The 14,660-nt window shown below is 39.3% G+C and overlaps 1 protein-coding gene across 8 annotated transcripts in view; it reads right to left on the bottom strand.

The window, feature by feature from the left end:
* The window catches only part of NRXN1 (neurexin 1), a 961,338-nt gene that overhangs the window by 536,403 nt on the left and 410,275 nt on the right, over positions 1-14,660 (bottom strand). For 7 of the 8 annotated variants that reach the window (XM_079940440.1, XM_079940438.1, XM_079940441.1 and 4 more), the window contains one exon: positions 4,539-4,712. In XM_079940440.1, the coding sequence (XP_079796566.1) occupies positions 4,539-4,712 (174 nt within the window). Of the gene's footprint in view, positions 1-4,538; positions 4,713-5,249; positions 5,809-14,660 lie in introns of those variants that run through there. The other variant, XM_079940446.1, reaches the window with a different exon arrangement.

Here is a 14,660-nt window from a genome sequence, read left to right as displayed (position 1 = left end):
CAACACCTTTAGAGTATAAACTGAAGATATTTTCTAGTAAACACAATCTTAGGTTTTATGAAAATACAAAAATAGACACCAGACTAATTAGATGCTATTAACACTGAGAGCCTTTGAGGTAAATGCTCTAGTGAATACATGAGAATATCTGTGATTAGATTTTATACAAATTGATGTTCCTATAAACATCAATTTTAAACATGCTCCTTACAACCATAATTTTATTATAAATTTCTTAGTCACGGTATTCTTCATAAGAAGTTATTGAATGTAGCCTAAACATTCAATATGAATTTTTACAAATTCAGAAATCATAATACTGTAACTACTAATTATATAATAATAATAATAGTAATAATAATAATCAGTGTAGTAATAATAACAAAAATAATAGTCGTTTTTAATAATAATAAAAATCTCCCAGGCCTGGGAGACCTGAATGGATGTAATAGTTTTTCTCACCTACTGCATCAAAGAACTAAGAGACACTAAATTGCTCAGTTTTTTTCTTCCAATCTGTGAGAGGTAAGTGGTCCAATGATCTTTATTCCATGGCATTAAAGACTGAAAATAATTAATATTTGTTTAAAAAAAAAACCTCAAAGCAATATTCCTTAGCACAGTCCTTCCTCTGGTACAAGCCCAGCCTGGGTCAGGGGCTGTGTTATCAAAGGATACTATTCCCCTGATTTGCCCAGCAGAAGGAAAGAGCAGGAGCAAGAACTGATGAAAAGCCATGTTTTTGTTTTTCTTTTTGCAAAAATTATCAGAAATACAATTGCAAAATAATGCTTAACTCTAAAAATGGTAAAATTGCAATTCTAAAAACTACCCTGCCTGCCCATATTGTAGAGCAGCCAATCAGAGTAGCTCCCAAGCCTTTATGTGACCATAAAGACATGCTTTGTTACGTTTTCCATTATCACAACACTCTTTATATATTCAGGTATTACAAGTGAATGCATGCCTATGCCTGACAAGTCACATTTTTTAAAGTACTCACCTTCTTGAAAAATATTTAAACATTGACAGTCATTTGCACAAGACAAAACCCTGAATTTATTTTTCCTTTTTAGTTATATAATGCCCTTTTTATTTTATCACTGAATAAAATTGGGAGCAAGCCACAAGGATATTTGTATTAAGTGGTTAAAAATAAGGATATGGGGGCCTCCCTGGTGGCGCGGTGGTTGAGAGTCCGCCTGCCGATGCAGGGGACACGGGTTCGTGCCCCGGTCCGGGAAGATCCCACATGCCGCAGAGTGGTTGGGCCCGTGAGCCATGGCCACTGAGCCTGAGCGTCCAGAGCCTGTGCTCCACAACGGGAGAGGCCACCGCAGTGAGAGACCCACGTACCAGAAAAAATAATAATAATAACAATAATAATAATAATAAGGATGTTTGAAAAGGAAAGGAAAGTGAAGGTAAAACTACAATGTCTGGAAACCAAAGAAACAATAGAGGAAAGTGCTTAGATGCCTGGGATTTCAAGTAAGGCAAAATTGGGTTCAAAGCTTCCATCATCCACTTATGTGCTGTGTGACCTTAGGAAGGTCACCTCACACCTCTAAGGCTCAATTTACTCTTCTTAAAAAAAAAAAACAACAGTAATACCTAATTGATAGAGTTTTGGGAAATGAAATTGCATATGTAAACTTACTGCTACCAGTGTTTAATCGATGGTAGCTTTAATAGTGAAGTATTTCTGTAGCTTATAGTGCAATTCCAGTGTTGAATGTTATGAGTCTATGCAAGTGCCTAAATTAAAAATTGTTTCACTGACTTCATGTATGGAAGTTATCTTGACTCAGTATTGAGCTTAACTGAGCCTGATTATTGGTGGATTGCCAGTCTCTCTTTTCTCTTAAGTAAGCAGGTCAATGCCTTTCCAGGTAGTAATTTTCAAAGTCTGGTGTCAGACCAAAAGCAGCAGCATCATTTAGGAACTTGCTAGAAATGTAAATTCTAGAGCCCCATCCTAGACCTACTGAATCAGAAACCTTGGGTTGGTGTCAAGTAACATGGGTTTTAACAATTCTCCAGGTGATTCCAATACTTGCTCAAGTTGAGAAACATTAATGTAAAGGGAAAAGGACAAGGTAAGTTCCCTCTGCTAGCTAACGTGGTGTGTAAGTAAAATCAGCTATTACTCACTGAAATAAGTTACAAATGAAAGGCAGCAAGTGATTATTGAGAGAAGGCCAATGACTTTTTACATGAAAGAACTTTAGAGATTCGTGGGTCTTGGGTAGAAATGGTGGAAAATCTTGACAAGATATCATTTAGTGATGTCAAATTTAAACTATTTCTATTAATATGAAAGTTAAGTGATTCCAATGTGGTTTGAGCTCAAAATCCCATGAGAACAATCTTTAGAGAAATAATGTATTGAGTATCTAGAAGTTTACCACCAATCCTAAAAATACGTGTATCTCATCAATTACACCTCTGACAGGTACATCTGAGATTATTCCTAGGAACCACAGAGGACAGAAATAATCATACATTAAAAATTGTTAACCTTGACGTTGGAATGAAAAAAATCAGGGAAGTGTCAAGGCAGAAAGGCAGGAGCATGGCAACATTCTAAAAATAAAGGAAAAGGGAGTAAAAGAGGGTGAGAATTATTAAAGCTCAGATATTAAAGCAAACTAGATAAGGTAAGGAAGGAGCCAATGTCATAATCTACTGAATGATTTCAGATGTTCAAACCAGAGTTTAAAATTACCCAAGAAGATGTACAATCACCTCAACCAAATTGCTTATTAGGTTATGATGGAAAATAACACCAAATTTTATTTCTGTAAATACACTTTCTCAGTACATTTCTTATTAGTTTTCCCTTCCACTCACCCACTCACATTATGTGCCAGTGGTGGGAGGTCATGTGTATGGGTTTGGTTTTCTATCTTGTGAGTGTTTAGCTGTGAATGTGTCTGTCTGCTCCCACCATTTCTTGTAGGTGAGAATTTACCGAGCAACTTGTAGAAAGGCCTATTTTTTTTTTTTTTTTGCGATACGCGGGCCTCTCACTGTTGTGGCCTCTCCCGTTGCGGAGCACAGGCTAGGGAGGCGCAGGCTCAGCGTCCATGGCTCACGGGCCCAGCCGCTCCGCGGCATGTGGGATCCTCCCGGTCCGGGGCACGAACCCGCGTCCCCTGCATTGGCAGGCGGACTCTCAACCACTGTGCCACCAGGGAAGCCCGAAAGGCCTATGTTTGAAAAATGTTTTCAGAAGATTTTGTAGTACCTTTAAAAAAACCAAAAAAAACCCCATATATTCTTACTTATTAGATCACCTCCAAGAATCAAAGTTATGTCCCACATTTTTGTCTCCATCCACTAGAGAGAATTTATTCACTTAACAATTTTGTTTCCTTTGTCAAATTGGTAAAAGGAGAAAACACATAGTTTCCCTTTGTTTCACAAAAGGACATTTATACCAAAATTTGAAACAAAGTAAATAAATACAGCAAAACATTAAAAATGAACTCAAAGATTTCCATTAAATAATCTTATCCTCTGGCGTGATTAAAACACAATTTGAATTTCACCTGACTTTTCAGGGAAACATATGTTACAGAGAGAAAAAAATGTATTTCCAAATAAAAAATTTATATGTACTTAGGTAATTGCTAAATCTAATAGCATTATTTTGGCTGAGAAGACATGATTCATAATCTCCTGGGAGACAGGAATTCACATCTTTCTTCGCTTCCCCCATATGAAATTTCCTTATGAATCTAAAATTTTCAAAATGGCCCAAACTGTATTCAACATTAAAAGAGAAGCAGCAACACATTCACAGCTACAAAATTCAGGATAATGTGATTAAATTGCATTTATGGAGGGAGAATTGGCTCAAATAACCTGAGGTGTTGAAGTGAAAATTATCTAAAATGAAAGTAGCAATCAAAAAGTACTCCTACAGATCTCAGTCTGATAGAGAACACAAAAGTACAGAAAGATACTTGAGCACCGTTCTGAAATATGGAATATTAGCTTTGGGTAATAGAAGAAACCAATTTTTGCTAAAACAAACTGATAATATATGAGAGACACTCTTGCTGCCAGGTAGAAACAAACCAAACCGTGATTTGAGAATGGGTATCTGAATGTTATTCTCTTGTTGTATCCTATTGAATGTAGATGTCAAAAAGCAGGCTCAAATTGATTAACATTTGCTGGAGTAAATACGTTTTTCTAGTCCAAGTGGAGTATCTATTTAATGCTATAACGAAACCACTGCAGAAGTGATTAGCACACTAATTAGGTGAACTAAAGAATGCAAAGAAGCAGAATATAACAAGATGCATAGCTCCCATTTTATATCAGGCATTAGTCTAGGTTTGCAAACAGTCCAGAAAATTTAAGATTTATGGGATGAAAAGTTTAAAACATGAATAAGGACTTTTAAGCCGTAACTGGGGGTTTGGTCAATTGTCAGAAATGAAAATTTTGCCTGCCAGAGAATTTTGCTGTTCTCATTTATAGGTGGAATTAGAATTATTTTGAGTGTGATAACAAAGATCTAGTACCTTCACAGCCTCTCTCAATCTGTCCATTGCAGAAAAGAGCATCTGAGATGAGGTCTGGAAGCCGTCCATTTAGATCAACTGATGCCAGGCAGCCTTGAAAGCCCTCCTTGGCATGGACGAGTTTCGGCAAGGATTTATATGTTTCCTTGGCCACTCCTCCTATATACAAGTCACCTGTGGGAAGACAAAAATTTTGGTCACAAAAGTAACTTAACATTGACTTTAAACAACAGTAGAACACACAAAAAAAAGGTTTATTTTTCATTAAATTAATTTTAAAAAGTAAATTTATGACTATATATTTTCTTAAAAGTACAAAACAGGGGAAGATGACGGAAGAGTAAGACGCGGAGATCACCTTCCTCCCCACATATACACCAGAAGTACATCTACACGTGGAACAACTCCTACAGAAAACCTACTAAACGCTGGCAGAAGACCTCAGGCCTCCCAAAAGGCAAGAAACCCCCCACGTACCTGGGTAAGGCAAAAGAAAAAACAGAGACAAAAGAATAGGGACAGGACCTGCACCAGTGGGAGGGAGCTGTGAAGAAGGAAAGCTTTCCACACACTAGAAGCCCCTTCGCGGATGGAGACGGCGGGTGGCGGAGGAGGAAGCTTCGAAGCCACGGAGGAGAGCGCAGCAACAGGGGTGCGGAAGGTAAAGCGCAGACATTCCCGCACAGACGTTCGGTGCCGACCGGCACTCACCAGCCCGAGAGGCTTGTCTGCTCACCCGCCGGGGCGGGCGGGGCTGGGAGCTGAGGCTCGGGCTTCGGTCGCAGCGCCGGAAGAGGACTGGGGTTGGCGGCGTGAACACAGCCTGCAGGGGGTTAGTGCGCCACGCCTAGCCGGGAGGGAGTCCGGGGAAAAGTCTGGAGCTGCCGAAGAGGCGAGAGACTTTTTCTTCCCTCTTTGTTCCTGGTGCGCGAGGAGAGGGGATTAAGAGCGCTGCTTAAAGGAGCTCCGGAGACGGGCGCGAGCCGCGGCTAAAAGCGCGGACCCCAGAGACGGGCATGAGACGCTAAGGCTGCTACTGCCGCCACCAAGAAGCCTGTGTGCGAGCACAGGTCACTATCCACACACCCCTTGCGGGGAGCCTGTGCGGCCTGCCACTGCCAGGGTCCCGGGATCCAGGGACAACTCCCCTGGGAGAACGCACGGCGCGCCTCACGCTGGTGCAACGTCACGCAGGGCTCTGCCGCCGCAGGCCCGCCCCGCACTCTGTGCCCCTCCCTCCCTCCCGGCCTGAGTGAGCCAGAGCCCCCGAGTCAGCAGCTCCTTTAACCCTGTCCTCTCTGAGCAAAGAACAGACGCCCTCCGGCGACCTACACGCACAGGCGGGGCCAAATCCAAAGCTGAGCCCCTGGGAGCTGTGAGAATAAAGAAGAGAAAGGGAAATCCCTCCCAGCATCCTCAGAAGCAGCGGATTAAAGCTCCACAATCAACTTGATGTACCCTGCATCTGTGGAATACCTGAATAGACAACGAATCATCCCAAATTGAGGAGGTGGACTTTGGGAGCAAGATTTATGATTTTTTCCCCTTTTCCTGTTTTTGTGAGTGTGTATGTGTATGCTTCTGTGTGAGATTTTGTCTGTATAGCTTTGCTTCCACCATTTGTCCTAGGGTTCTATCTGTCCATTTTTTTGTTGTTATTTTAATTTTTTTCTTTTTTTCTCTTAATAATTATTTTTTTATTCTAATAACTTTATTATATTTTATCTTTATTTTACTTTATCTCCTTTCTTTTTTCCTTCCTTCCCTCCTTCCTTCCTTCCTTCCTCCCTCCCTCCTTTCTTTCTTTCTTTCTACTTCTACTAATTCTTTCTTTCTACTTTTCCTCTCTTTTATTCTGAGCTGTGTGGATGAATGGCTCTTGGTGCTGCAGCCAGGAGTCAGTGCTGTGCCTCTGAGGAGGGAGAGCCAACTTCAGGACACTTGTCCACAAGAGACCTCCCAGCTCCACATAATATCAAATGGTGAAAATCTCCCAGAGATCTCCATCTCAACACCAGCACCCAGCTTCACTCTACGACCAGCAAGCTACAGTGCTGGACATCCTATGCCAAACAACTAGCAAGAAGGAACACAACCCCACCCATTAGCAGAGAGGCTGCCTAAAATCATAATAAGTCCACAGACACCCCAAAACACACCACCAGACATGGACCTGCCCACCAGAAAGACAAGATCCAGCCTCATCCACCAGAACACAGGCACTAGTCCCCTCTACCAGGAAGCCTACACAACCCACTGAACCAACCTTAGCCACTGGGGAGAGACATCAAAAACAACGGGAACTACAAACCTGCAGCCTGCAAAAAGGAGACCCCAAACACAGTAAGATAAGCAAAATGAGAAGACAGAAAAACACACAGCAGATGAAGGAGCAAGATAAAAACCCACCAGACCTAACAAATGAAGAGGAAATAGGCAGTCTACCTGAAAAAAAATTCAGACTAATAATAGTAAAAATGATCCAAAATCTTGGAAATATAATACACAAAATGCAAGAAACATTTAACAAGGACACAGAAGAACTAAAGATGAAACAAACAACGATGAACAACACAATAAATGGAATTAAAAATACTCTAGATGGGATCAATAGCAGAATAACTGTGGCAGAAGAACAGATAAGTGACCTGGAAGATAAAATAGTGGAAATAACTACTGCAGAGCAGAATAAAGAAAAAGAATGAAAAGAACTGAGAACAGTCTCAGAGACCTCTGGGACAACATCAAATGCACCAACATTTGAATCATAGGGGTTCCAGAAGAAGAAGAGAAAAAGAAAGGGACTGAGAAAATATTTGAAGAGATTATAGTTGAAAACTTCCCTAATATGGGAAAGGAAATAGTTAATCAAGTCCAGGAAGCACAGAGAGTCCCATACAGGATAAATCCAAGGAGAAATACACCAAGACACATATTAATCAAATGTCAAAAATTAAATACAAAGAAAACATATTAAAAGTAGCAAGGGGAAAACAACAAATAACACACAAGGGAATCCCCATAAGGTTAACAGCGGATCTTTCAGCAGAAACTCTGCAACCCAGAAAGGACTGGCAGGACATATTTAAAGTGATGAAGGAGAAAAACCTGCAACCAGAATTACTCTACCCAGCAAGGATCTCATTCATATTTGATGGAGAAATTAAAACCTTTAGACAAGCAAAAACTGAGAGAGTTCAGCACCACCAAACCAGCTTTACAACAACTGCTAAAGGAACTTCTCTAGGCAAGAAACACAAGGGAAGGAAAAGACCTACAATAACGAACCCAAAACAATTTAGAAAATGGGAATAGGAACATACATATCAATAATTACCTTTAATGTAAATGGACTAAAAGCTCCCACCAAAAGACACAGATTGGCTGAATGGATACAAAAACAAGACCCATATATTTGCTGTCTACAAGAGACCCACTTCAGACCTAGAGACACATACAGACTGAAAGTGAGGAGATGGAAAAAGTTATTTCATGCAAATGGAAACCAAAAGAAAGCTGGAGTAGCAATTCTCATATCAGACAAAATAGACCTTAAAATAAAGACTATTAGAAGAGACAAAGAAGGACACTACATAATGATCAAGGGATCGATCCAAGAAGAAGATATAACAATTGTAAATATGTATGCACCCAACATAGGAGCACCTCAATACATAAGGCAAATACTAACAGCCATAAAAGGGGAAATCGACAGTAACATATTCATAGTAGGGGACTTTAACACCCCACTTTCACCAATGGACAGATCATCCAAAATGAAAATAAATAAGGAGACACAAGCTTTAAATGATACATTAAACAAGATGGACTTAACTGATATTTATAGGACATTCCATCCAAAAACAATAGAATACATATTTTTCTCAAGTGCTCATGGAACATTCTCCAGGATAGATCATACATTTGGTCACATATCAAGCCTTCGTAAATTTAAGAAAATTGAAATTGTATCAAGTATCTTTTCCGACCAAAACGCTATGAGACTAGAAATCAATTACAGGAAAAGATCTGTAAAAAATACATACACATGGAGGCTAAACAATACACTACTTATAACGAACTGATCACTGAAGAAATCAAAGAGGAAATAAAAAAATACCTAGAAACAAATGACAATGGAGACACGACGACCCAAAATCTATGGGATGCAGCAAAAGCAGTTCTAAGAGGGAAGTTTATAGCAATACAATCCTACCTTAAGAAACAGGAAACATCTCAAATAAACAACCTAACCTTGCACCTAAAGCAATTAGAGAAAGAAGAACAAAAAAACCCCAAAGTTAGCGGAAGGAAAGAAATCATAAAAATCAGATCAGAAATAAATGAAAAAGAAAAGAAGGAAACAATAGCAAAGATCAACAAAACTAAAAGCTGGTTTTTTGAGAAGATAAACAAAATTGATAAACCATTAGTCAGACTCATCAAGAAAAAAAGGGAGAAGACTCAAATCAATAGAATTAGAAATGAAAAAGGAGAAGTAACAACTGACACTGCAGAAATACAAAAGATCATGAGAGATTACTACAAGCAACTCTATGCCAACAAAATGAACAACCTGGAAGAAATGGACAAATTATTAGAAATGCACAACCTGCCAAGACTGAATCAGGAAGAAATAGAAAATATGAACAGACAAATCACAAGCACTGAAATTGAAACTGTGATTAAAAATCTTACAACAAACAAAAGCCCAGGACCAGATGGCTTCAGAGGAAAATTCTATCAAACATTTAGAGAAGAGCTAACACCTATCCTTCTCAAACTCTTCCAAAATATAGCAGAGGGAGGAACACTCCCAAACTCATTCTACGAGGCCACCATCACCCTGATACCAAAACCAGACAAGGATGTCACAAAGAAAGAAAACTACAGGCCAATATCACTGATAAACATAGATGCAAAAATCCTCAACAAAATACTAGCAAACAGAATGCAACAGCACATTAAAAGGATCATACACCATGATCAAGTGGGGTTTATTCCAGGAATGCAAGGATTCTTCAATATATGCAAATCTATCAATGTGACAAACCATATTAACCAATTGAAGGAGAAAAACCATATGATCATCTCAATAGATGCAGAGAAAGCTTTTGACAAAATTCAACACCCATTTATGAAAAAAACCCTGCAGAAAGTAGGAATAGAGGGAACTTTCCTCAACATAATAAAGGCCATATATGACAAACCCACAGCCAACTTCATCCTCAATGGTGAAAAACTGAAAGCATTTCCACTAAGATCAGGAACAAGACAAGGTTGCCCACTCTCACCATTCTTATTCAACATAGTTTTGGAAGTTTTAGCCACAGCAATCAGAGAAGAAAAGGAAATAAAAGGAATCCAAATCGGAAAAGAAGAAGTAAAGCTGTCGTTGTTTGCAGATGACATGATACTATACATAGAGAATCCTAAAGATGCTACCAGAAAACTACTAGAGCTAATCAATGAATGTGGTAAAGTAGCAGGATACAAAATTAATGCACAGAAATCTCTGGCATTCCTCTACACTAATGATGAAAAATCTGAAAGTGAAATCAAGAAAACACTCCCATTTACCACTGCAACAAAAAGAATAAAATATCTAGGAATAAACCTACCTAAGGAGACAAAAGACCTGTGTGCAGAAAATTATAAGACACTGATGAAAGAAATTAAAGATGATACAAATAGATGGAGAGATATACCATGTTCTTGGATTGGAAGAATCAACATTGTGAAAATGACTCTACTACCTAAAGCAATCTACAGATTCAATGCAATCCCTATCAAACTACCACTGGCATTTTTCACAGAACTAGGACAAAAACTTTCACAATTTGTATGGAAACACAAAAGACCCCGAATAGCCAAAGCAATCTTGAAAACGAAAAACGGAGCTGGAGGAATCAGGCTCCCTGACTTCAGACTATACTACAAAGCTACAGTAATCAAGACAGTATGGTACTGGCACAAAAACAGAAATATAGATCAATGGAACAGGATAGAAAGCCCAGAGATAAACCCACGCACATATGGTCACCTTATCTTTGATAAAGGAGGCAGGAATGTACAGTGGAGAAAGGACAGCCTCTTCAATAAGTGGTGCTGGGAAAACTGGACAGGTACATGTAAAAGTATGAGATTAGCTCACTCCCTAACACCATACACAAAAATAAGCTCAAAATGGATTAAAGACCTAAATGTAAGGCCAGAAACTATCAAACTCTTAGAGGAAAACATAGGCAGAACACTCTATGACATAAATCACAGCAAGATCCTTTTGGACCCACCTCCTAGAGAAATGGAAATAAAAACAAAAATAAACAAATGGGACCTAATGAAACTTCAAAGCTTTTGCACAGCAAAGGAAACCATAAACAAGACCAAAAGACAACCCTCAGAATGGGAGAAAATATTTGCAAATGAAGCAACTGACAAAGGGTTAATCTCCAAAATTTACAAGCAGCTCATGAAGCTTAATAACAAAAAAACAAACAACCCAATCCAAAAATGGGCAGAAGACCTAAATAGGCATTTCTCTAAAAAAGATATACAGACTGCCAACAAACACATGAAAGAATGCTCAACATCATTAATCATTAGAGAAATGCAAATCAAAACTACAATGAGATATCATCTCACACCAGTCAGACTGGCCATCATCAAAAAATCTAGAAACAATAAATGCTGGAGAGGGTGTGGAGAAAAGGGAACACTCGTGCACTGCTGGTGGGAATGTGAATTGGTTCAGCCACTATGGAGAACAGTATGGAGGTTCCTTAAAAAACTACAAATAGAACTACCATATGACCCAGCAATCCCACTACTGGGCATATACCCTGAGAAAACCATAATGCAAAAATAGTCATGTACCAAAATGTTCATTGCAGCTCTATTTACAATAGCCCGGAGATGGAAACAACCTAAGTGCCCATCATCGGATGAATGGATAAAGAAGATGTGCAATGGAATATTACTCAGCCATAAAAAGAAACGAAATTGAGCTATTTGTAATGAGGTGGATGGACCTAGAGTCTGTCATACAGAGTGAAGTAAGTCAGAAAGAGAAAGACAAATACCGTATGCTAACACATATATATGGAATTTAAGAAAAAAAAATGTCATGAAGAACCTAGGGGTAAGACAGGAATAAAGACACAGACCTACTGGAGAACGGACTTGAGGATATGGGAAGGGGGAAAGGTGAGCTGTGACAAAGCGAGAGAGAGGCATGGACGTATATACACTAACAAACGTAAGGTAGATAGCTAGTTGGAAGCAGCCGCATAGCACAGGGATATCAGCTCGGTGCTTTGTGACCGTCTGGAGGGGTGGGATAGGGAGGGTGGGAGGGAGGGAGACGCAAGAGGGAAGAGATATGGGAACATATGTATAACTGATTAAGTTTGTTATAAAGCAGAAACTAACACACCATTGTAAAGCAATTATACTCCAATAAAGATGTAAAAAAAAAAAGTACAAAACAATAGAGGTGTTTCAATAATACATCATCACTGGAAGAAATTTCTAGAAGCTATTCCCACAGAGAACTTAAGTGAGTTCGATACAGTGTGGCCAAATGGAAAGAACATGTACCATGAAGTGGTCCCTGAATTATTGGGTTGGCCAAAAAGTTCGTTCACATTTTTCCATAAAATGTTATGGAATAACCCAAAAGAATTTTTTGTCCACCCAATAAAATCCAAGTCAAGTTATTTACCGACTCTATGGCTTTGAGGTTTTTTTTTTTTTTTTTTTTTTTTTTACTTTCTCTGATCATTAGTAATCTCATTTCTAAAATGGGAGCAATAAAACCTATTCCATAGTGGTGTGTGAGGATTAAATGAGATAAAATAATGGAAAGAATCTATCAGAATGAAAATATGTAGTAGATGTTAGCAGGTGTTATTATTATCAAATCTACATTCTGCTTAGAGAGTTCTAGGCCTTTCTGTTAACTAGAAGCTCCATGAATTCTAAATGTCTAATGTCTAAAATTGCCTTTTCTAGTATGCTTGAACCTATTATCCTTGCCTGCACCTAACTTATTCACTAACTCACTCCCATAGTAGATTATATATACATGAATATTCCATCCCTTTTCAAGTATTTCATCTTTTAGGTAAAGGCATACCACTCTGAATTCTTTATGCTGTTCTGGGATCTACTGACAAGTTATCAATTAATTTTTCCCAATTTTATTACAGTTTCTAGTGGGACACTTTGCTCTGCTTGTCATCTTCATGTCTCTACGTTTAAGATTCCCCAACTTTATGGACAACTACTTAAAAAAAGACTGCAATCCAAGTTTGATTCTGTTTCTTTTCTATTAAAGATTATTCATCATATCTGTATAGCACTGAGTAGATGTAATTAACTGACTCTAGTAAACAATCAATGCAGAACATAAGGAGGGTGACCCCAAATTTCCATAATATCCTACTCCTGTTTACAAGTCCTGGTAACATTCTATTTAGCTACTTACTCCTCTGACTTTGCATTGTCATTTGGATTTTCGCTCTCACGTTAACCATTTTATTTAACTTTCATGTTACGTGATACCTTCTCCCACTGTAACACAAAACTCCTATATTCCTAATGTTCTCTGGGCCCCTTTGTATTGTTTTCATGGGACTTGGGAGGAAGGAGAACTGATACACATGCTGATGCTCACACTGTTTGTTAAATCATGAGTAATAAAGTGCTTGGTGTCTGACCCAGAAAGCTTGTGTCTTCTGCCACCACCCATAAAACAGTAATAGGCTAACCTGGTAAGTAGGGTAAAAATCAAGCAACACACAGAACACTGCTGATTGTACTGATGAGAAAACTGAGCTTGCTTAAAGTCATTTAGCCATAAAAACTGAGAACTGGGCTTCCTGGTGGTGCAGTGGTTGAGTGTCCGCCTGCCGATGCAGGGGACACAGGTTCGTGACCCGGTCTGGGAAGATCCCACATGCCGCAGAGCGGCTGGGCCCGTGAGCCATGGCCGCTGAGCCTGCGCGTCCGGAGCCTGTGCTCCGCAACGGGAGAGGCCACAACAGTGAGAGGCCCGCGTACCGCAAAAAAAGAAACAAAACAAAACAACAAAAAACAAAACTGAGAACTTAGGTCCCTGACCTACTAACTAGAGCTCTAAGTATTACACTAGGATGCCACTGATCCTGCACAGTTTGTACTGAAGGTACTGGATATGCCTACTTCCCTCACCTTTTAAATAAAAGGAAACATCTATTGACTATTAACCATCATTCTTAATATTAAAGGAAAGCATGTTTTTGATCTGAAATAGGATACTATTTTTGAAAAATTTGATTTTTCCCTTCCATATTTCCTTTCTCTCCTTAGTCTTTTCTCTCACTTAAATTTCAAGTGATTGTGTTTTATTTGCCTCAGAGACCAAAGATATAAAGTTATCTTTATGTATTTGATCCTTAAAATTCAAGACTCTTAGAGGAGTGAAATAGACAGAATATACAGGCAATTACATGAGAAGAGTAAAGCTTTCCTGCCCCTCATGTGGGCAAGCAGGAGAGAAAGTTGGAGGAGAAGAAGTTTGAATATAGTCGTTGCCCAGTAGAGGACATAGTGATCTGACTTGAGGCCTGAGCCCTGGTGGATGCCAAAACCTCATGTAGGTTGAGGAAAGTAATATTGATCTGTGTGCATTTCCTCAAGAGAACCCAGAGGCAGCAGTGATATCCTTGAGAAGAAATAGATGCATAGTAGATTCAGACATGCTGGGAGCTTGCTTAGCCTGACAGAACTTTTCATATCCCCTTGTGGTGTGGCAGCAACAGAACAATTCCCAGAGCAGGACAGGAGCAAGCAGAAAAAACCTGGCCTGAGGAGGTCATGCACACAAGAAAGAAGATGCTGGGTAGCGATTCAGCGGGCACCTAAGCAATTAATATAGAATATTTGAGACCAACTCCTGTGCAATCTCTCTACCTCCCGAGATACTGGTACAATGGAAGCCCCCCACCCCCAAATCATCTAGACATAATCCCAAGGAAATAAGGGAACTGAAATTGCCTGAGATTACAGTTTCACTAACAAAGAATCAGACCTCAAAACAGAAACCAAGGTGAGTTATAGGAAAGTAGAGAAAGTGACCTT

This window comes from Stenella coeruleoalba, assembly GCF_951394435.1.
Source record: "Stenella coeruleoalba genome assembly, chromosome: 13".
Classification (NCBI taxonomy): domain Eukaryota; kingdom Metazoa; phylum Chordata; class Mammalia; order Artiodactyla; family Delphinidae; genus Stenella; species Stenella coeruleoalba.
This window is presented reverse-complemented; position numbering and strand designations above follow the sequence as displayed.